Genomic DNA, 22,620 nt, shown 5'->3' with positions numbered 1-22,620 from the left:
TAGTTAAAATGTTTTATTGCAATAGCAAATAGATACATTCTTCAGTTATTACATATATTGCCATTAGCGCCACAATCTCGTAACCTATACTATTTATGCTGCTGTGCACCCAGGTTGCCCAGGTGTTGAGATAGCAGTTCGAACTCTACACTGACTCAAAGATAAGAGATTTTTTTTTTTTATTTATATTCTAAACGGTAGAGTGCCTTATTGGTGTAACATTTATGCAAAAGTTAATCTTTAAGGGACTATAACTAATTCCAGCTTCTTTGCCCCAGGTTTATTCGCGCAAATAGTCTGCCGAACATAATGAAAGCAGTGTCATCGTAGCATGCGAAAACGGCTCTCATTTCAAGTGTATAAAGCCTGAAACAGCTCCATAGGAAGTATGCCAAGTCGGTCAATGCGTCAGAAATATAAGTCTGTAAACAGCAAATTCTGTGCTGGCACATCCCTTATATTTAAACAAAACGAGAGCAGCCGGATGACCCCTGGCCCAGTTGAAACTGCGTAAATTAGACGGGACCAAACAACAAGCTTGTGTGACTCCATTTCTGGTACCACTCATCCGTGCGTAAACAAGTTCCGTGATAGACTCTCCTCGTTCGCAACAGAGAAGCCAGACAGTTCGCACGGTTCCTAGCTCGTTGTTTCTTCACTTGCCGCTCCGGCAAGCAAGAGAATCACGCAACACGGGAAAATGGTATTTATACTTCGACCAAACATGGACTAACCGCAGAGACTGCAAGTGCGAGCTGGTAGCTTCGAAAGATTCTTCCCCAGTACGAACACTTGAGCGGCGGAGCAGGGAACAGAAGCGGGTGCTCACACTCGCAGGATAGCATGACACCAGTGAGTTGCATGTTTCTTTTCACTGCGCTCTGCGAAACCGGGTGTCAGCGAAGATCCCGACGTCTTCTCTTCGATTAGGTTGGCGCTCCCTCACCAGTCGTATTTTTATCCAGAAAGAAGCTCGGAAGCGGGACTACTGTCTCGATTATTAGCTCGATTTGAATAGTTCCTCGGTATTCTCAGTCAAGGCGTCCACGCCTTGGTCACCCAACGATCACTGCTGCTCACTTGCGATTGACGCCATTGTCAACGAGACGGCGAGATTGAACGATTCTATTTCCCGATTTGAATGTCGTTTTCAATATTGTGACGTCGCGGTTCGCCGATTGGTGAACGTGTTGTCACAAATTTAGTTTACGCTCTAAGCGCGGGGGGGATATTCGGCGCTGGCGGCGGCCTTTGCTCCGCCTATTGGCCAAACTCTCCCAATAAACGGCTCTGGGCAAAGACGGCTCGTAGCGTCGGCTGCGGTAAATCGGCGCAACGCGCTCCTTTGCTACGGAGCAGGGGCTGTGTCCGATCAGCGGAATAGCCTAGCAGACGACGCTCCCCGGAAAGGCCTTTGTTCGCAAGCGCTTAATCTCTCTCTTGACGCTGCATTTCTCCGCGGCACGGCACTGCCCGTCCTGGCTTTCGACGCTCGCGTGATATTATTAAAACATTGGGTGACTGTACATTAGATATTTTAATAAGTTGTGCCATTCGACTATCAAGGCGCTCGTGGAAGTTGGAACCGTCCTTTGACGTCAGTGCGCTGTACGCCAATCTCAAATTTTGGGATATGTGACAAGGGATGTTCGAATATCCCCTTTTTTCCTGAGAGTGTGAAAGACAAGGCCCGCGCCGTTCTCCCTCATATGTAATTACTAGGAGATCCACGTAGCGCCGCCTAGTTTGCTTGAGCACCGCCACCTGTACGTCTCATAGCATATTGAATTCGACACACCGCACAAGAAACGAAGACTAATTCGACACAGGACAAGCGCTTACTCTCAACTGAAGGTTTTATTGAAAAAAAATGTCGAAGTAAACCACAGCATTCCACTCTCAGGGCCCATTTAGCACGTGTCGAGATAACATATCTCTGGTATTTAGAAGGACCAATGTTGGGCTTACACATTGCCCAGTTCCTTCTTTTTGGATCGTGTAGGCCTCGAAAATTTTCTTAGTGAGCTGATCTCCCCTCTTTCAGCAGTTGTGACGAGATGTAAGACGGGGCTGGCATCCACAATCTGCACAATGAAGCGGCAAGTATCGTCCCCGTCCCCGCCCCCCCCCCCCCCCCCACCCTGTCGACCGCAGAGACCAAGCATGCTTACGCAATCTTTCATTTACACATCGGCCCATTTGGCCAACGTGTCCAACTTTGCCGCAAGTCAGCGGAATCTTATGCAGGACGCCCATCGTACATTTCACATATTTGTTCCCATGTTTGACTGAGCAAATAAATGCGCTTGGATTCACCTTTGTTGCCAACTCTTGGGAATAATTGAGCGAGTTTGATAGTTGCAGAAAACAACAATGGCACGTCATATCTCTGCGCCACTTTTTCGACATTGTGGGATAATTTATAAAGGTAGGGAATTACTATCGTTCTCTTGCTTGGCCTATCTTTTTCACTCTGTAGCCCTCCTTTCACTTTTCTTTAAGCAGCGACTCTGCAACAGGTGCCAACAACGATGTGGGGAATACGGCCGCAATCAGTCGCTCCACCTGCCGGCCGTAAGTTGCATGCATTACATGGTGCCACGATTCCTCCAAAGCCACATGCAGGCAAGATGGAGCAATGCCTCTTTTTACGAACTTAGTATCCGAGGAGTCGAAGTGGAGGAGACCCTTTTTCGATTGTGGTTTTTACGACCAACAGATATGACTGCCTGTGAATGTTAACCGGAGGTCTAGAAATTGCAAAAAGCGACCATCCGGAAGTTTGTGCGCGAATAGAAGCCCCTCGGAGCACCCTGCGAAAGCATTCAAAACTGTCGTGACAGTTCTTTCCTCCGAAACACACTCAGACCCTCTTATAACAACCACGTAGTCGTCTATATATCGAAAGACCTTGCATACTTGTTCATCATCTAGGTGGTCGCAGATGGGGAAGTCGCATTTGGATAAGAAAATGTCACATATCACGGGAGCCACACAAGACCCAATAAAAATGCCTTCTTTTTTCGCATAAAAGCTGACGTAATACATAATAAGAGTGGCTTCGAGGTAAAACTGCAGCAGCTCCAAAAACCCAACAACAGAAACGCCGGAAGCGTTCAGGAAGGCTATGGTGCCATTCCTTTCTATACATTCACGCACCGAAACAAACGCCGCGCTGTGGAGAACCGAGTAAAACATGTCCTCTACATCGATGGAGAAATCTAAAGAATCCGCGTACACGCACACCGATACCATCGTGACCAACGGCAACTGGTTAACCAGGTGACGGAATTTTTGTGGCAGCTTGTGAGGGCGGGGATGCCCAAGCAACAAAGTGCATCGGCTTGCTCTCGGGGGGAAGTCTACACAATAAAAAACAAAAAGAAAAAACAAGGGACCTGGTAATGTGTAAGCCAAACATGTGTCATTCTTAATAGCAAAGAGATATGTTACCTCGTGAACTGCTGAAGTGGCAAGATGGTGTGAAATGCTGTTGTAGTAGTTCGGTGTTTGTTTTCTTTTTCAATAAAAACTTCAGTTGAGCGTAAGCGCTTGTCCTATGTACACCCTTCTACTTTGTCTTCTTTTCTTGTGTGATGTATCGAACCACTAAGCATGACCGAAATAGCCCGCATCGCCTCTCTAATTAATCTTATACCCTCTCGCAATGAGCGCGATGTTAGCACGTGGTGACGCCAAGACAGACGCGTCTGCCCTTTGGCGAAATGTCTTCGAGCTTCTGCGTTTTTGCTGCTTCGGGTAGATCGGGGATCCACTGCCGATCACGTCATGTGCAGGCCTCGTTTTCTAGGGGGTATAGTGCTGACACGTAAGAAGCGCTGAAAAAATGACCCTATATGGTTGAGCCTCGATAGACCTTTTTCACAAGGGCGCCGCCATCTTGAAATATCGTCACTTCCAGTGTGGGCGAAAACATTGCTTTGCCGTCGCCACGCCAATAGAATGCATTTAGGAGATAAGCGTAACCGTCACCCGTTCTCGTTTTGTCTTCCCTCTATTTTTTTACTATTTGCAGGTTGAAACATACTGATATTTTTTCGTCGCCCATACCCGATATGCCTACTTGGCGGTCGGGGGCGAGAGTAAGCGGAAAAGGTCTATACACCGTTCCAACTAGGTCGATGCAGAAAGAGAAAAACACTCTCAAACCAGAGCGCAGCGCCAACGCTCCGCTTACCCTTTCCCTCAAAACCTCGTCTGCCTCACGAAGTGGACTGTTAGAAAGCACGCGCGCGACATGGCCTATGCAAGAAAAGAATCGGCCGGACAGCACTGCGCTACAATTGGTTGTACAAATACCCCCCCCCCCCCCCCCCCCGCCCAAAAAAACGTACAATGAACACCGATTTAGTGTACGAGACCCACGCTGTCAAAGAGGATGAATGTGGGTGCGGCATGTTTATGCTGCACCCGTTCCCCGCTGCTCCGGACCTACGACGCCGGTGGCTGGCGAATTTAAACAGGAAAGACTTCTTGCCATCGAAGAGCAGTCGTGTGTGCTCCGACCATTTCTTCGACGGCCGGCGAACTGCGGAGAACCCCGTGCCGTTCCTTCGCCTGGGCTACAACCGAAAGGTACGCGGAGGGCGGCTTAGACATTGAAAAAGAAAACAGTTGCGTGACTCCTGGTCTACTGATTTAGTAGACGCCGCGACACAGTTTGCGCACAAAAAATTCTCACACGAGGCGATTACAGGAAGGCACATCAATGTGCCAATATTGTGACAGTAGATTCCAAATCAGAAAAAAAAACGGATCCGTCGCACTTGCTATTAGTAATCGGTATTTATATATCGATTCATATTTAAATTCGATGTTTCTACTATTTGAATTAAAGCAGACGTGGCAGCGCAGGTCTGAGCCGCTAACCGCGCAGTTCAAATGTTCCCGGCGCCCCCAAGCTCTGACAACTTGAGTTCAGAGCAAATTCACATGCCGTAGTTCGTGCTATCCTGGCTTCGTCCACTCCTCAATTTCACTAGCGATCCCCAATTTCGCTAGCGATCGAAGCGCCGAGTTCGGTTTGGGAGCGACGACTGCCCCAGAACCGCGCTAAAAATTACCGACAAAAAGATGCCAGGAAAGTCATTCGGGCGGGTTCAGATTCTCCCAAATGTCCGGATGAGGGTAGGCAGCGCTACACTCGTTAAAATGTCGCCGGCTAGGAAGCCCAACTTGGAACGGTGTTGCACAGTTCCTGCGTGTGAACACAGGAGGTCCGTGCTGCAAGTATAGGGTTTGCTACGGTCCTTTTACCACAGATGTTTGCGCACGCTTACGGAAACTTTATTCTTTACCCGTAGATGTCACCGACGTAGTGTCACTCAATGCTCTTCAGTGTGCCCGAGCGGGTGTACGGCAACTTTTCACCTAATTATTGGGGACGCATACTCCATCTACGCAATTTCCGTGGATGATTCTGCCGCCCTAAAAAGGACAAGACAAATAAAATACTGTTACAACCATATGTTGAGTAAAGTACTCCAATGTCTAATAACCTTTTGCAGAACTCAACGGTTCTTTGCCATTCATCAACAAAAAATTGCGTGTAAAAGAACGCCTTTTATCACTCGATATCCAAAAAGCATGATAAATGCATTTTGCACTTTGACACAAAGTATACAGCATTGTCAAAGTGACTGGCGCATTGTTAATGTGGGGACATGGAATGAAAATCTACCGATATGGTTCATTCTTGCTTCCATATCCGTGGCATGCTTGTAGGGAGTATTCAGATGGCGTCATGATGCAGTCCAGACCTGCTATCTGCATTTCCGAGTTCTACGTTGGCTGTACGCTTGGTTTCCGCTTCTAATCGTGCGGAAACACATTTCTACCTGCCCTTTTTTTTTTGTTTGTTCCCGTGTTTCTCTCTTGGTATGCATATTTATTTAGGAAAGTAGTCACTGCGCGTGTTCTAACGTCCATGTGCTCGATGAGCGAGCGTGCCTGAGTACGGCTCTCTGAAGGCGACCAACGTTACTAGATCACTTTTCATTTGTCAAACTCCGGCGTGGCGTGTGTAGCATTTCCGTGGCGCGCTGTGAGGGGCGCGCGCGACGGACTTTGCCCGGTTTGCTCCTGCTCGCCCGATCGTCCAGCCCGACTCGCCGCCCGTTGTTCGCACGTTTCGGTCTGATGTGACCAAATTTGTGCGCATTGTCATCGAGAACTTCTGGAATGTGCTGATCTGCCATGCCAGTGACGTTAAAGAAAATGCCGAGTTGCTTTGTGCCAGGATGCAAAAACGGTTACCATTCCTAGGAATCTGCTTCTGCGGTCGAAAAGAGGCATTTCTTTAAACCACCCGACACTGAAGGCCTTCGGAAGTGGCAACGTGCTATTCAAAGAAAGGAAAAGGAGCTTTCAAGCCCTTGTTCAGTTTCTGATTTGCATTTCCGTGAGGATGATATCACGAAGAACTTCGTGCACAGCATTCGTGCTGACGTGGTCGTGATCCCTCGCGACAAGTGGGCCCTGGAAGACGACGTCGTGCCTCGTTTGTTTCCAAATTGCCCGAAATACTTATCAAAACCGACACGGAAACGTAAGCCACCTACTGAGCGACCGCCCAGAGGGAACCAAAACGTTGTAAAGGACAAGGCGAAGGTAACCAAGGAGGCACAGACCCCAACCTCGACGATTTTAACGAAAGAATCTGTTTCGCGGACGGCAGCATGCTACCCGACGGTGCCCCACCGCTATACGGCGAGATTTTTCTCATGGCTCAAGCGGGCCAAAGGTTACAAAGTAGGTCCATCAAAGGTATTGATGCCGCAATCGTCTTGTACAGACTCGAAATGAGAAATGCTGTTCCTTAAGTCAAGAAGGCTGTGTCAGATCTCCAGCAGCTTTAGCTTGTCTGTCGGTGCTAGGGGTCGGGTAGTGCCGTCAAGCGTGTACGCCAGGGAATTAGCTGTGGAGTTAACGTCAATTGATGACTTGAAATGTTTCCTTGTATACACAAAAAAGCTGACACTTTGCGAGGGTTGTCCCGTGAAGAACCGAGCGGCCGTGCACGGAGCGGCCGAGACCACGGGTAGAGGCGATGAGCGTCAGATAAGCGAAACGGAAACCGGACAAACCGCGACACGCGTGCCACACGGTGAGCGGAAACTGAAAGGGACCATGTCTAGCGCCGATTTGCGGCGGAGTTTGACCACTGAAAAGTGATCTAGTAACGTTGCCCTCAATAAACTTCGTAGTTTCAACCAGACTTGTACGTAATCCGTTACTAGTAACGAAATTACTTGTAATCCGTTACATTTATCTGTAATTTTGTAACGGATTCGTTACATATTTTCTAGGGTAATTGTAAAGTAATTTTAGTTACTTATTTCTGTAAGGGATTACTTGTAATTCGTTACTTTTTTTAATTTGCGGCGGAAAAAGCGGGAAATTTGAACGCAGGAAAAAACATCTTCAGTTTCTGGAAAAAAGAAGTGTTCCGGTAAGCTCAACTGCAAACCTGCCGTCGCTCGCGCGCGCACACCCACATACAAAGAGCTGTCGAAGCTTTTCTTTGCATTGCCTAAACCCTAAAAGCCCTTTTTTATCTTGATTCTTTAGATTGCTTGCCTACGACGAGGGGAAGCACACTGATGGGTAGAACCGGACTCGGTACGAAAACAAGACATTCTAAAACCTGCATAAACGCATAAAAAAATGAAAAGAATATATTACTTTTGCCACTTTGCTCACGCTACTGTTTTTTGCTATTGAAAATCCATCTTCTTTCTACTTCCCTCCAACTAGAGCCACGTCCGCCTTTCCTTCCTTCAATCTTTCTTCGCTATCCTCAATGAAGGGGAGAGGAACACATACTGCCCTCCAGAAGCTGGAGTTTGTATGAACATAATAGACAGCAATTACCAACGTCTCAACGCCGGAGAAGCGAGACGCTCCTTTTTTCGTTCAACCCGGAAATTGACTAAAAGCAATGTTCCAATAACTGGAGGTGTTGCAGTAACAAGCATTCTCGCTCCATGCTGTTTGAAAGATATTAGTGGGGCACTTCCTATCTTTTTATCGAGAAGAGGGTTTTGACTCGTTTTTGTCCTGCTTTTTGCGGAATCCTACCGCGACCGAGTTTTTTTAGAAGCTTTTCCGTTTTTTTTTTTTTAGTTACGTTTTTAGCGCTGGCTCATATGAGAATAACCACATACGGCCTGTGGGTGCCATGTTGCCTACATCCGTGTCGCATCTTTTTTATGCATAAGGTTTCTTAGAGCTCTCCGGAGCTCTTTGGTCTTTTGTGCTTTTTTTTTTTTACTTGCTGTTTTTATTATAATAAAGGACAGCCACTTACGCCTGCAGGTGCGATTTTTGTTGCCTACAACCAGTACTTTTGTTTTTATTTTTGTATTTCTGCTTCTACAACAAAAAAATGTATTATCACTCCAACAAGGATCTCAAAATAAAACTTACCGCTGTTTTTTTTTTTTTTTTTTTTCTAAAAATATCTAACCAGCATATGATGGCTCAACTAGGCTCGTAAGCTGTGACAATAGGAGTGGAGATTCCGGACTTGAGGCGAGAGGCCTGCTGGTTCTACAGTGAATCACCACCGATGGTATATAAACCGGGGGTGGCGTCATGAACCCTGTCTTTTGCGTTCGCCATGGAGGACCGCTGCCCGAAATCGCCGTGGCCTCAGCTAGTTTCTATGTTTTCAGTGAGCGAAATGAGGAGTGACGGTAACATCACCTTTGAATGTTTGCTTTGCAAACCAAAACAGAAGCTCTTGTCATGCGCGAAGTCGACCAACGCCAACTTGAGGAAACACGTTCAGGTAAGTTCACCTTGATTAGTTTCATAACGAATATCCTACACACGCATCTCATTTCCCTTGGGTCAATATTTATTGTAATTTGGAAGGTGTCAGTTTCGCGAATATTTTGGTAGCACTAAATGTTTTCAGGGGGGTGCTATGCAATGTATTCAACATTGTAAACTTGTTTTTTTTTTTTTGTAATCGCTTTTAATTGCGTATTTGCAAAAATTAGGACCTTCTAATATTAATCCTGTAGAAAGTAATCAATTTCCCACCTGCAATTTGGGGTATACTGATGTAGTGTTGTTTTTGCTCTTTTTTTTTTCTTTTTAGCGGCAACACCCTAGCCAGCTGTCTGGCTTTGAAAGTCTCCTAAAAAAAAGGAAGGCACCCGAGTCCCCATTGACAGTTCAGAAGCAGCTGACAATTGGTTTTGAGAGAGGTGCAGTGTCGCAAAGCAAGCTTGACGACCTTATTCTGACATTCGTTGTGGACACGTCACAAGCATTTTCAGTTGTTGAAGCACCGAGCTTTGTGAAAATGGTGAAATCGCTGGCGCCGAAGTGCAGCGTTTTGACTCGAAGAATGCTTATGACGCGAATGGAGGCCAGCTGTGACGCAATGAAGCTGCGGCTCAAGGCAACTTTGGGAGATGTGACATACGTGACGGTGACAGCGGACTGCTGGACGACCTTTCGACGGTAAGGGTTTTTGGTCACCTGCCTGTAGAAAGCGCACACATTTTTATAGCACTGATTCTTGCTGCTGTGTTGTAGGCACAACTTCCCAAATGACAGTTATTTACTGAACCCTGAATTTTAGTATGCGTTGATCGATTTTTAACAAGCAGTAGCTGCTTTCTAATAATGCCGTATGTCTTCAGCTTGTTTCATAATAGCTTGGAAAACAGTTCAAGCTATCAGCGTGAGCTCAAATAATGTGTTTCTAAACTGCCTTTAAAGCAGACGTGACATATGGTGTCTTCCCCAAAGCACCGATCACTTTCGTCGTTTTCTGAGTCATACGGGGGGCGTGCCTTTACAGTGTTTCACTACTTATCTAAACCGTATTTCGGCTATGCCTGAGCTGCATGCTTTCAATTTGAGGCCTCGTGTAGCTCCAGCACTCGCTAGCTGCCTGCAGTAGTGCTTAGGCTGTGCGTGCCAGCTCGAAGGTCACAAGACTAAGCGTTACAAGAGGTAGACAGCCCTTGCTAAAGGTTGGGCAGCTGGACGGTCTCCCTGACGTCTTTACCACCTTGAAGCAGACCAGTTTTTGGCCAACTGATCTTGTCGTTTTTGACAATTTTTTTTCTTTTTTATTTGTGCTTCTGTAGTTAAATGCTATTAAAACACGGCGTGTCTGGTATTGACTTGACGGAGCAAAATTGGCGACATATACGGGTTATCTTCTATACACCATTTCTTCATTACAGGAGCTACCTGGCGGCTACCGTTTCCTGGCTTGAGCCCTCCCTCAGCAGGAAATCCGCCGTTCTCCTCTGCCGTCGCATGACTGGACGAGTCACCTATGACAAAATTGCAGACACCCTCCAGAAATCCTTTGACGACTACGGTCTGCGAGGAAAGGTTACGAAGGTGATAACGGACAACGGTGCAAACTTCGTCAAAGCCTTCAGGTATGTCAATCGCACTTTAATTTTGTGGGCGCAAGTTCGGTTCAAACATTTCTGTTTACTTTTTTGTGCAGACTTTTTGGCGAAAAGGATGTCGAAGACGCGCATCACGACGAAGATGACGACGCCTTCACCGAGGCCGTGGAGGTGGCGCCTTTGCTAAACAACGTACCCGCAGGCGAGGCCCGCCTTCCTCCTCATCATCGGTGCTCTGCACACCTTGAACTTGGTAGCGACGGCGGATGCGTCGGAGGCTGAGCGGCACGAGATTTTTTCAAGGCCCCTTAGATCGGTCCTCGGCACGTGTCGTGCATTATGGTGCAAACAAGGGCAGTCGGCCATCGCAGCGGAAACCATCATGAAGTACTGCGGGAAGAGCCTCCTGAGACCAGTCTCTACGCGGTGGAATTCGTTTTTTGACGCCCTAGACTGCCTTACTGCCCAGGACTGCGATGGGAAGGACATCGACGGACTGTGCAGGGCGCTGCATGTGCCGCAGTTCCAGCGACCGCGAGACCTTCTGTTCATGAAGGAATACTGTGAGGTAAGAAAAATATTCTTATTTAATTTTTACCAGTGTACGACATTGAAAGGCAATGTACGACATCGGTGTGCCACTTGAAAGCACGTGTTTTTCAGCCCACGTATGTTTGAATGCACAGGTTAGCCATAGCGATCAGCTACGTTTCGTTTGTGCGCAAACGCCTCTCAAAGCGTTTACAAGGGAAATCGGTGGCCGAGTGGATTAGCGCACCTCAGCTCGGAACACGTAGTGAAAACTCTCGCTGCAGAATTTCTACCCCTGCCCGTTTCGATTTGGATAGCATATCGTGGCGGCGAACGGTCGTGTATCACTACTGCGAGGTGCACGTTAAATACCCTAGGCTAACAGCTGTACTGCACTGGCTAAATTGCTCATCTACAGCTGATATACCAGATGTCCATTATAATGACTAACTTCCGACTGCATAAGGATACATACAAGACAAGCAGGCACGTAGCCAGGATTTTGTTTCGGCGGGTGGGGGGGCTCGCCCATGGACAAAATGTTGTATGAGGGGCACGTAGCCATGGGCCTTTCCCCTGGCTACGTGCCTGAACACAAGTATTATTTTCAAGGCACCTTGAAATGCTGCAATACAATATTTCTAAGCAAATCCATATGCGCGTTTACGTCCGCTGGTGCGAAGGAAACCGCGGTGTTGCATTCTTGCGTCTGGCGCGTCTATTGCATGAGAGCTAAGGGTGCATAATTGAGCTGTGAAATATTAATGATCAGAACCGCTCAAGGCTGCATGCTCACAATAGAAGCCCGTATCTCAGAACATATTTTTATAACAGACCGTAATCTCGATTATATAATATATAGGGACCTTTAAATATATTTTTTCGGCGGGAAGTTAACTGGAAATATTAATCTCGGCATCCAGTGCAGGTTCCCTTGAATACTAATTTTCGTGAACGCTAGGTTTTATGAACAAAAAATTGCAGTGCGAAAACTAGAATAAATATATTGTGGTCACAATTCGACATGCACTTATGAATAATCTATATGTGGTTTAAACTTATTACTTAATATTTGGTACTCTTGGGAAATGGCGTTACCCCAATGTCGGCTTAAATTGTGAAGATATATTTATTTGTGTATTCCTACGGAGTAAACAGGTCCTGAAAGTAATGCGGATTGAATCCGTATCGCATAATGCAAAATAAAACAGCGCAACAACTAAGAAACGGAGACAAAATTAACAAAAAGGCCGAGACACAGGGCTGTGCCTGTTAGTGCCTTCCTTGTTTCTCCTGTCTCATTTTTTTTTTTTTTTTTGCGGTGTTTTAATTTGTAAGATGATCAACCAACTCTCACAACTTTCTGCCTCGCTGCCGTATGGCATGCTTAATAATATGTTTTTTACTGCTACGTAACTCGTGCAGGTCATGAAACCTCTGGCGTGCGCCATAGACGTGATACAGAAAGACGAGAGCATGTACATCGGGTATTTGCTCCCAACAATAACCGTCTTACAACTGCGTCTTCGCCACCTGGATAACACTGGACTGCAGTTCTGCCGGCCCCTGGTCCATGCGCTTTTAAACGGCATAAAGAAGCGGTAAGTATGGCATACGTGCGCCTACATTTACTTGTTTTAACATTCGGTCTATATGTGGGAGCGCCCTAATGTTTGCATTGGTTGTGTGTAATAATATTAAAATCAGATTTTTGTTTCACATTTGCAACGCACATTTTGAAAACAGCTTCGCTACCGGCGTCTTGACCGAGGTTCATTCTCTTCAAATTGGCGATATTTGTGAAATGATTTATATGTAGATGCACATATTGGTCTTCCAGGTTTGATCACTTGCACGGCGACCGGGAGCTCCTGCTGGCCTCAGCGCTCATCCCGCGCTTCAAAGCGAACTGGGTCACCGACCTCGCGAGGCGTGAAGCTCTCGCCGAGCAGCTGACGGACGAGCTGAGTCGCCCTTGCTATAGGAGTACCACTGCGATTGGCACGCCATCTACCCAGGAAGACGGCGCGGACCACTCCTCCGGCGATTACTTCAGCTTTGCAATGACAACGGCGTCAAGCTCCATCTCCCAGAATGAAGCTTCGCGTTTCCTCCGGGACGCAGAGTGCACTTCCATCGCCTCACTTCAGAGGTACGATGCCGTGCGTCAAGCATTTGTGCGCTATAATACTGCGCTCCCATCCAGTGCCTCAGTGGAGAGGGTATTCAGCGTGGCGGCTGACATCTTTACAAAGAAGCGGGGAAAGATGTCGGATGCAACTTTTGAGAGTCAGCTACTGCTGAAGATCAACAAAGTGTGACTTGATCAAACAATAAACAATTTTATAATCTATAATGTTCTTCGTTTGTTTCCTATTAATAGTGCAGTAAAGTTGAAAGTAACGGCCGCGAAAGTAACGGATTACTTTTCGGAGTAACGGTCACTTACTTTTACGGAAGGGTAATTGTAATTGTAATAAATTACATTTGAGACCTGAGTAACTGTTACTGTAATTCCTTACTTTTTTTTAGTAACGTGTACAAGTCTGGTTTCAACCAGCCGGACGTGATAGCACGGAGTGTCGGCAAACCGGGCGTGCAGCTCTATGACATGTCGAAGGTAGAGTAAATCGAAATTAACTATTACCTCATGCGTGAAACGACTAGATTAATATGTAACACTACCCGTTAACCGCCTTCCCATTTGCGATCGTAAAATCAAGACGTGCGCCAAGTGTCGGTTACATACGCATGGCGTTCGCAGTGCAGGCTATTTTACTATCTAACCGATGATACATTTTCTATTGTTGTAGGTTACCTCGTAGACAATAGTATCGGTATGCGTTAAAAATTAATTTAATATTGAAATATTAATATTTGTCTCTTTGAAGTAGGCTTGAGTTCCGAACCCATGTACGTTGCGCAATTTAGGCGTCGTTCTTTCTTTTCGATGACAAATGTAGGAGTCATTGATGTAAAAGGCTATTTACAAGAAGAATGCATAGTATTCTGTCAGGTGCTAGCCATTTGGGAACACAAAATCGATCCGATTACTTGGCGCCCGTTAACGAAGCCTCTCGGCACGACGACCTGCCTATATTTTTATCTTAATTTTTGATTCCGCTGAACAGATGGGACTTTCAATAGGAAATAAAAGTGAATTGAAGGAACGAAATATTGATGTGTTTGCTCTTGTGTTTCGTGTATGTTTTTTTTTTTAATTTATATTTTGTATTACTTGCCCGTTGACTGCTGTGAAGGGGCTGTTGGACAAATGAGAAGACTGCGTGTTCTTTTGCCGCTGCGCCCTACACGCAGGAATGTCTTAAACCATATTTGGTATTAATGTGATTGTTTTCAAACTGCCGCTTGGAAGCTAACCCTGCACAGCACCTGCCTCGAATTCCCGCTTTGCCTATGCCAATGGTGTTCGGAAAACAATTTCTCTTCCCATGACCCATCGCTTCGAGCTGACTGAATAACTCCTATAAGGGTGCGTCAATCCGGCGTTGGGTTTGCGGGATTAAATTAGCTGTTTGTTTTTACACCTCTCCGATTTGAATAGTGTTATTTTTTACGCTAGGAGTAAGTGATTTTTGAGGGAGGGGCAATACTTTTCTTTTCTGTGGTAATTGGTTCGCCGTGATTTCCGAAGTGGTGGACGGCTCTAATTCCGCGAGAGTTGTGTGTTCGGCGGCGTTTACAGTGAGTACTGACGTCACTACACATGCACACTCAATTTGTTGGCAAACTAAGGAGTCGTGTTCTCCTTCGGAACGCGCGAATCTTTGCCCGAACGGTGGTGAATAAAGGAAAGTCACAAGATGGCGGTCATGATGGAAACCTTTCCAGAGCGGAAGTTTAGGACAGCACAATTGTGATAGCCTACACCTAAACACATTTCGTCTCTTCAGGGGCTCCAACATGTCCTATCGAGGATGCCTCGGGATGTCGAGCAATACTGAAGTAAATAGGCACGTTAAGAAAACTGGCCATTGTGAGAAGCTGTGGAATCCCTGCACAATGGCGAACTCCATCACCAACGTCAGGGCACACTTTATGCGTTTAGTTGTATTAGAAGAAGAAAAACACAAAAAAGGTGAAGAACGAAGTGACGTTGCACTTTCGACGTTTGATTGGCTGGTCGGGTCCCAGCGTTGGCCGCGCTTCAGTGTTCGCTATCTTATGAAATCACTCGCACGTTCTACGACTTCAGTTGATCCGCCATTGTGCAGTGGTTCCGACCTTCAAATGATCGGCACGTGACTTTCAAAAAGGGTCCACTGTTACGAGCCATGCTGATTATAGTCTGCCTCAGCCTGATTTTTCAAAGAGCGAAGACTGTGGCCCTATCGAGCCAATCAGAGTAAAGGAGCAAAGTACGCAAGGGCCTTCTCTACGAGAAGGGCCAACACCACTAAGATTAAAATAACCTATGAACAGGCTTCTTTACATGCACGTAAGGTCGTCACACAAGGATGCCGCCATTGCGGCGATTGGGCCCAAGCCCGACGTCGAGGTTACCTCGACGTATTGGTCGGAGACAAGGCCCAGCCCCAGGTTGACGCAACACACCTACCTATTTGTGTCTCCCTCGCGCTCAAAGTTATGGCGCATAAGCTGTACCATACCACTTTACATATCGCAGGTTGTGTTGGAAGGGCACACCGACAATGCGTTGTCACGTGTCCTCCTCCGACGTTCTGATTGGCTGGCTGGGGCCGTAACTTTATCCCTTTCCACTAGTTATGGTGAAATGAAGTAGTATTGACAAGAGGTTTCATTTCCGCCCTCATATGGTTTTCGTCTGTGACGTGACATCCAGGATTTGCCTCGCCATGATGTCACGAGTTATGAGCTTGGCTACTTATTATCAGCAGCGACGACAAGATCGATGGTGCGTGTAAGAAGCACTGTAGAAACTTGAAGTCAGCGCGAGCTTAAACCGACACCGTCAAAGTTGGAAGGCTGATATTTCTGTTATTTCTGTTCATCAACGCAGAAATAATCTTCCTAAACACATCGCCGTGAGCTTGGGGCCAATCTGAAACGCAGCGACGTCTATACTTCTAGTGGCCCACGTCGCTCATTGCCGTGCCACTCGCGAGAAGACTCAGCCCGAGGATAAATGGCTCTTCATCTTCTCCGAGAAACTTCCAAGCGCACTATTCTTTATGTTTCTTCCAATCTACAATTACTCATTTATAAATGTTGTCGGTCAGTGTTCTATACCCATTGTTCGATGTAGGGAAGCGTTGTCGCCTTTATGTTCAGAATGGCACATTGGCCATCATCATATTCGACACAAAAACGCTGGTCTTACGACGCATTAAAAAGGTCACTTTCCCAGAAGGGCTCAGTTAACTTCTAAACATTTTTGGAAGTATTTGCTCCCAAAATGACTCACTAGAACCCTTTCACGAAGAGACATTCCACAAGAAAAAATAAAAGACCCCTCTTCTACGGCTTTTCTTTTTTAGTTATGCGACGCAAGAGCAGCAATAACTATACTCTACCAACTTTTCTGGTTACGTCGATGAATGTGAGGTGCATTTGCTCGCAGAAAATCCCAACTCTTCTTTATCCGCTGACTGAGTCCCCTCTCAGGCTTGAGAGAACTCGACGTCTTCGTAAAATCCATCTCCATTTTTTTTAAGCGCAGCTCTTAAAGGGACACTGACAGGGTATTTATGCACGCCGAGGTTTTTAGTTGTACGTGACATATGAGAGCCCAATTACCCAGAAGAGAATTTGCGGCTCGAAATTCGGTTTCTTTCCAACCTAAAACCGCCGATCGAGAACTGGCTGGTTTGAGTCCCGCTCACCCTCCGGCAGGAAAAAAAAAAAAAAAAAAAAAAAATCGCGCGGTCGGTGTTTGTTACGTGAGTTCCGCCACTCTTTCTCTTCTCTCCGCATCTCCGTGCGCTGCGTAACTTTCGGTTTGAGTTTCGAGCAGTTGCGTTTTTTGGCTTTATTAAAAAAAAAATACGGAACTTTGTAGCAAAATATTGATTGGGTAGTAATCCGACACCATAATAAATCGCCAAACAAAAAATGAAAAAAAAAAATTTGTGGGGGGGGGGGGGGGGGGGGGGGGGGGGGGGGTGTCAGTGTCCCTTTAAGCGCGAAACAGATGTACGACGAAACCGTCCGATCCGACGTCCAATCAGGCAATACGACGGTCGGAGGCAAAGGTTTTCAACGCTCTCCGGTGCTACGAAGACCCTCGCCCCCGAAGGTCATTCCGGCAGTTCTCACGTCGGATCGGACGGTTTCGTCGTACATGTGTTTCGCGCTTTCGGCGCTCGTTCCCGTGTTTCCCGGCGTCGTCGTCGCCGCCGGCTTAACCGCGTGTGTTGCATTATGGGATGCCGCAAACGTATCCACCAAATCAGTTGACCGCTAAATTTAGCGAAGAAACTGAATTGGTGCGTAGGAGTGTGACGTGCCATAATTCAGCACTGCGCATTCAGTTTCCCCGTTAAATTTAGCGGAAAACTGACCTCACATGACATCAACACCAATTCAACTTCCACGCTAAATTTAGCGGGGAGTGGAATTGGTGTTAATGTCACGTGGCGTCAATTTTCCAGCTAAATATAGCGGAAAAACTTAATTTATTCATAGGTGACGTGGCACGAAGTCATGTGACGTCGTTTTTTCCGCTAAATTTAGCGGGGAATATTAATTGGCGTTGAGGTCACGTGGCGTCAATTTTCCAGCTAACTGAAGCGGGGAAACTGTGGGAGGAGGAAGGTTATGAAGGAGGAGGAGGAGGAGGCGGGGAGGGGGATGAGGAGGGGAGGAGGACGAAAATAGAAAAGGAGAAGGTGAAGGTACACCCTCCCCTCCTCCTTCTCTTCGGCTCTCCTCCTCCTCCTCCTCTCGTCCCCCGCCCCTCCTCCTTCCCTCTTCGTCCTCCCACTCATCCCCTCGCCTTCCTACTCCTCCCCTCGTCCTCGTTCTCCTTTATAACCTCCCCTCCTCCTTCTTCATAACCTCCCCAACCAAGATTTTACGTGCAGAAACCTGGAGGCAAGTAAGACTACTTCAACATGGTCTGTAGGTTTGGTGCCGCAAGGTTTACAGGGATGGGAGGTTGGCGGAATGCAAGTTCAGGGAGTGTAGACGCCAAGCCGAAAGGAATACGGTAACGGTTGGAACTGAATCGGATGTGTGTCTTGTTGGTTTCGCGGTACGTGTGTTTTCTCCAACAATAAACCAGTTGCAAGTAGCGCTCTCTGGTGTGTGTCTCTCCTACTCGTCCGCCGTTTTTAGCGCTTTTAACCCCTAAACATGTTCAACCAACTAGCCCAAATCCAAACCCTTCTTCATAACCTTCCCTCGTCGTCCTCCGTACCCTCCCTTCCTCCTTCGTACCTTCCCCTCCTCCTGCGTGCCCCCCGTCACGGTATATCGCAAAATCAAAATATCTCAAGAGCTGCGCTCTAATTTCGCATTACAGAGAATCGTAAACGTCTCAATTTTTTCTCCCTCTTTCTTAGAATCTTAAACTTCAGTCAAATCAAGCAGCACCTTATTTCTACTTGATTTGCCTGAATAAACGGAAGCCCACTCAAGGATCAGTTTCTCCGCTTGACGTCTTGATCCCTAATGGCATTGTCCTACCTGGCGCTAACAGTAGGAGGGCGAATCAACGTAGCACTTTAACAAATCACCAAACGTCCTCCGCCGAAGCTACAAAACGGATCACTGAAAAAAAAAAGCTTCGGGATTCTTTGATTTCCGTATTAGGAACTAAACAAAATATCGGCTGTAGGGCGTTGACGACTTTCAAATGAAGCACGGAAAGGAAGCTGGGGCCCGGCCACCGCAAGGTCTCCTCTCATACACCTTGAGATGTACTCGCCAGTGAGGGGTTCTGAAATGGTTATTGGCTGAAGGCCTGTTTGGACATTTTCCTACATGGTTTTACTTCTTGGCTTACAACGAGATTGTGTTCAACCTGCTTCAAGCACTGAGACTCTACCCACTGCCACAATCACGAGAGCTTCTTTCAAGAGTTATTCTGCAGAGCGAGCGCTTGCGCTAGAAATGCACCAAAAGCGCGGGCTAACTCGCGGTTGTAGGTTTGCCTGGAGTTTCAGCCCAAAGGGACACTGACAGGGTATTTATGCTCGCCAAGGTTTTTATTTGTACATGACACATGAGAGCCCAACTACTCAGAACACAATTTGCGGCTTGAAATTAGGTTTCTTTCCGCTTGAAAACCGCCGATCGAGAACTGGCCGGTTTGTATCGCGCTCACTCTTTTCTCCGTGGTCAAGTGCCGTTTGCTACGGTTCAGACACAACTTGTAAATGTAATCAAAGTCGTGGGTCATCGAAGGCACACACTCAATAGTAAAAATACACAAAAAATATGATACACATTTCTTGTGGCTGCTAAATAACTGCAAATATGCTGATCGGAAAAAAAAGTTGCACAGCCACGTGATTTTTGCCAACGCTCTCCTTCTCTATAATTATTCTGCTTCTCCAGTCCAGTTTCGGTTTCAGCTTTGAGTAGTTGCGTGTTTCGACATTATTCAAAAATATACGTGACACTGTGGCAAAATATTGATCGGGCAGACTTCTGATTTCACGCGCAGAACGACCACCGCAGAAATGAAACTCGTCGCTTTTCTCGCTCCATGAAGACCAGCCTTTGGTGCAATAACAACTGACGGAAGAACAGAACTCTCGTTCGGATCGTCTAAAACAAAGAGGCTAAATATAAGGTTTGTTGGAGAAAAAAGTAGATAGTTCAAGTTGAAGAAAATATTAGACCGCCAGATATTTAAAAGACCGGCGCGTGTAATGAATGGACGATGAGCTTGTTGGTGTCAATATTGAGGAAAAAAATAAGCACCTAGGACGAAGGCGACAAAACCACATATTTCATTTAAATATATCGGTGTGTCGCCCTCCTCCTGCATGTTTTTCTTTTTTCGTGTAAATCATAACGGATACGTATTTCACGACGTATAGCGTAAGCGTTAAGAATTTGTTCTAAGCACTTGCTAGCCAAAAGAAAAAAAAAAGAAGTTTTATGACACTTTCAAGCAACAAACAAAAGACAGTTGGGTTCTGTGTATGTTTATACAGCCTAGAACTTAGTCTGCTTCACCGGGCGATTTCTATAGATATTTAGCCAGTGCAGTACAGCCGCTAGCTTGAAATCTTGAACGTGCACCGCGCAGTAGCGATACATCAACGCACGTGGGTACGATGCTCATCCAGATCAAAACGGGCAGGGGTGTGAATTCAACCCAGGATCCTTGCGTTCTGCAGGGCAAGTTTCGCTCCACGTGCTCCGAGTAGCCCGCTCGGTCACCGGTTCCCCCTAGCAACAAAGAAGACCTACCCCTGTAAGTAGGAAATATTTTCTGCGTACCTTGAGTTGTTTGGTGCAAGTTCTATGCTTTCTCGTCACTCTTGTGTAGGTATTGCCAAATTCGTGGCAAAAAATAACGCACTCGTTTCCTTTGACTTCCTGTAATAAAAACGACACGAGTGGTACAGACATTCAGCTGTCGAAAGTCGCTTTCGTATCTTCTTCTGAAGCGCTGATATTTACAAAGCACACGAACTCCCAAATTTATTAATTTAACCAGGCTAAAAATCATCGTACTGTAAGAAACTGCGGTTTGTTCAGACTCGTGAAACTTTATTCCAATGCGCTTCGAATTATTTTAATAGGAGATGTGCCACAAAATATCGGTTCGACGATGCATTCAAAATGTCGAAGCAGTTCCTTGCTCAGTCATCCTTAAAATCTAGACACAACTGCTTTACACGTGTGAAAGCTGAAACGCATGTGCAAAAGCCCGGCCGCAAATCGCAGAAAATTCAGAACATTCCAATTATTGAGGGACCTCCGAATATTTAAACTTCTATTTGGAATTGAATCGGAATTTACCATATAACTTGTCTCGACTGTCAAATATTTAGTATCCGAGTTCTCCAATAAATCTATGCATTGCATATCAGTATTACTGCAGAAAAGTCAGGGTTTATTCTAGAACGCGGTCCATATAAAGAAAAAGCCCTCGGAGAGCTTCGATGCGTCTAAATCACTGCACTTAGAAGTACTGAATGACCAAGCATTTTCGACAGAAAGCGCTTTGTTTCTTGTATTCCTTGAACGAAGCAGTTGCGCTCGAGCTTCTATGATGCTTTTGACCAAAACCCGCAAATCACACACACTACACATTCGAATTAGAATATTTTGCGTCACACCGCCAACGCTCTGCATTACGAACCTTTTGGCATGCTGTTCATGTTCATAATAAAACGAGCAATTACTGAATTGCGAATAACAACGGTAAAAGAGCACGTTGTTATTTGATCCGCCCTCTCGTCGTTTCAGGTGGCGTCGAGCGAGGTGGATGGCACAAGGCTTCACCGTATCGTACTCGGCCCCCTGTCATCTTCCGGCACGCCTCTTATCGGCGCGTTCACGGGTGGACAGATTGCTCAGCTGCGTCTCAAGTTTGTCGTCGCAATGAGGCCGTGCGTTAACGCCGTTTTTAATCGTGCTAGCCACTTTTGGTTCAGCGTGCCGTGCACGAGAATGAACATGTTAGTTATTTTTATTGGTCTTAGTGTTTTTGTAGTTTTGCACTGAACATGTTTGATATTCCATATTTGATCCGACTTTTCGGCTACTATTTAGCGCTATTGGATCCCAATTCGACTCACGCTAAGATTTCAGCCTTCGCAGACGTCTGAATATAACTTCCCACCATGTTTTCAAAAACCAATGACTCGTTCGTGCTTACTGTACAAAAACCCCAGATACGGTTTTCTTAACGAAACCCTATTTGCGATCGATCTGCAGTAGTCAATACCCTTTTTAAGATGCTAGTGAACGATTTGTTTAATCATCGTAATTTTGTGCGAAGTTTTGTGTGTATTTTGCGCGAATGTTCAGGTCGCAAAGGGTACTTTATTACACATTAAAAAAAAAAAAAAACCTTACTTTGCACGTAGACTATTCGAATCAAGACGGAATGCACGACTTATTCAGCCCCTTCTTCGCACAAGCAGATGTCATTCATTGTGCAAGTTAAGACAGTAGCGGAGACTGACCATCTCTTGATTCTAGATGTCTAATATACGAGAATGTCTTAACTTTCCTTAAAACAAGTCGGGGTTTTTTTTTTGTTTTTTTTTTGAAATCCCGACGAACGTTAGGCTTTGTTTCCGGAGCCTTCAAGAATCGCAGTCTTGCACCACCTGAAAAATTGTACATACCCCTAGTTCTGCCTGTGCTGTAGCACAGGTTTTCGGTCGAGTCTCGTATATCCATAGTAAAAGTTTTCATGTATGGCCAGATGCGCTGCCTGACTGCGTGTAAATAAAACGCAAGAAAAAGCGCAGCAACGCAGATGCATCGTCACGGAAGCCGTGGAGCAGGCGGGGACGCCGCGCATGCGCAGTGGGGGAGCCTGATGTCACCGCCGAAGCGCCGTGTGAAAAAGAAAGACGTGGTGCGCTGCTTGTAGGAATGCGCTGCGTGTAGGAATCCGCTACATGTAAGAATGTGCTGCGTGTAAGAATTATTTTGCATTCTCACATGTAAGGAGACTTTAGTTTCGTCGGCGTGTTTTTTGTTTTTTTTTTCTTTCGCCAACTGTCAATCCGAGGAGATAACCCACATTTGGTAAGTTAAAGGAGCT

General features: G+C 46.2%; 1 protein-coding gene across 1 annotated transcript; it reads left to right on the top strand.

Moving 5' to 3' along the window:
• The first annotated feature begins 6,698 nt into the window (after nt 1-6,698).
• LOC120846167 lies at nt 6,699-10,688 on the top strand. The gene is made up of 4 exons (XM_040217850.1): nt 6,699-6,771; nt 9,204-9,495; nt 10,230-10,433; nt 10,505-10,688. Exons 1-4 carry the CDS (start codon nt 6,699-6,701, stop codon nt 10,686-10,688), a joined length of 753 nt encoding a protein of 250 aa, XP_040073784.1.
• The last annotated feature ends 11,932 nt before the right edge of the window (nt 10,689-22,620 follow it).

The sequence above is a fragment of the Ixodes scapularis genome, unplaced genomic scaffold (genome assembly GCF_016920785.2).
Source record: "Ixodes scapularis isolate PalLabHiFi unplaced genomic scaffold, ASM1692078v2 PGA_scaffold4__175_contigs__length_147842914, whole genome shotgun sequence".
NCBI classification, from domain to species: domain Eukaryota; kingdom Metazoa; phylum Arthropoda; class Arachnida; order Ixodida; family Ixodidae; genus Ixodes; species Ixodes scapularis.
Note: the sequence above shows the minus strand (reverse complement) of the source record. Positions and strands in the feature narration are given on the sequence as shown.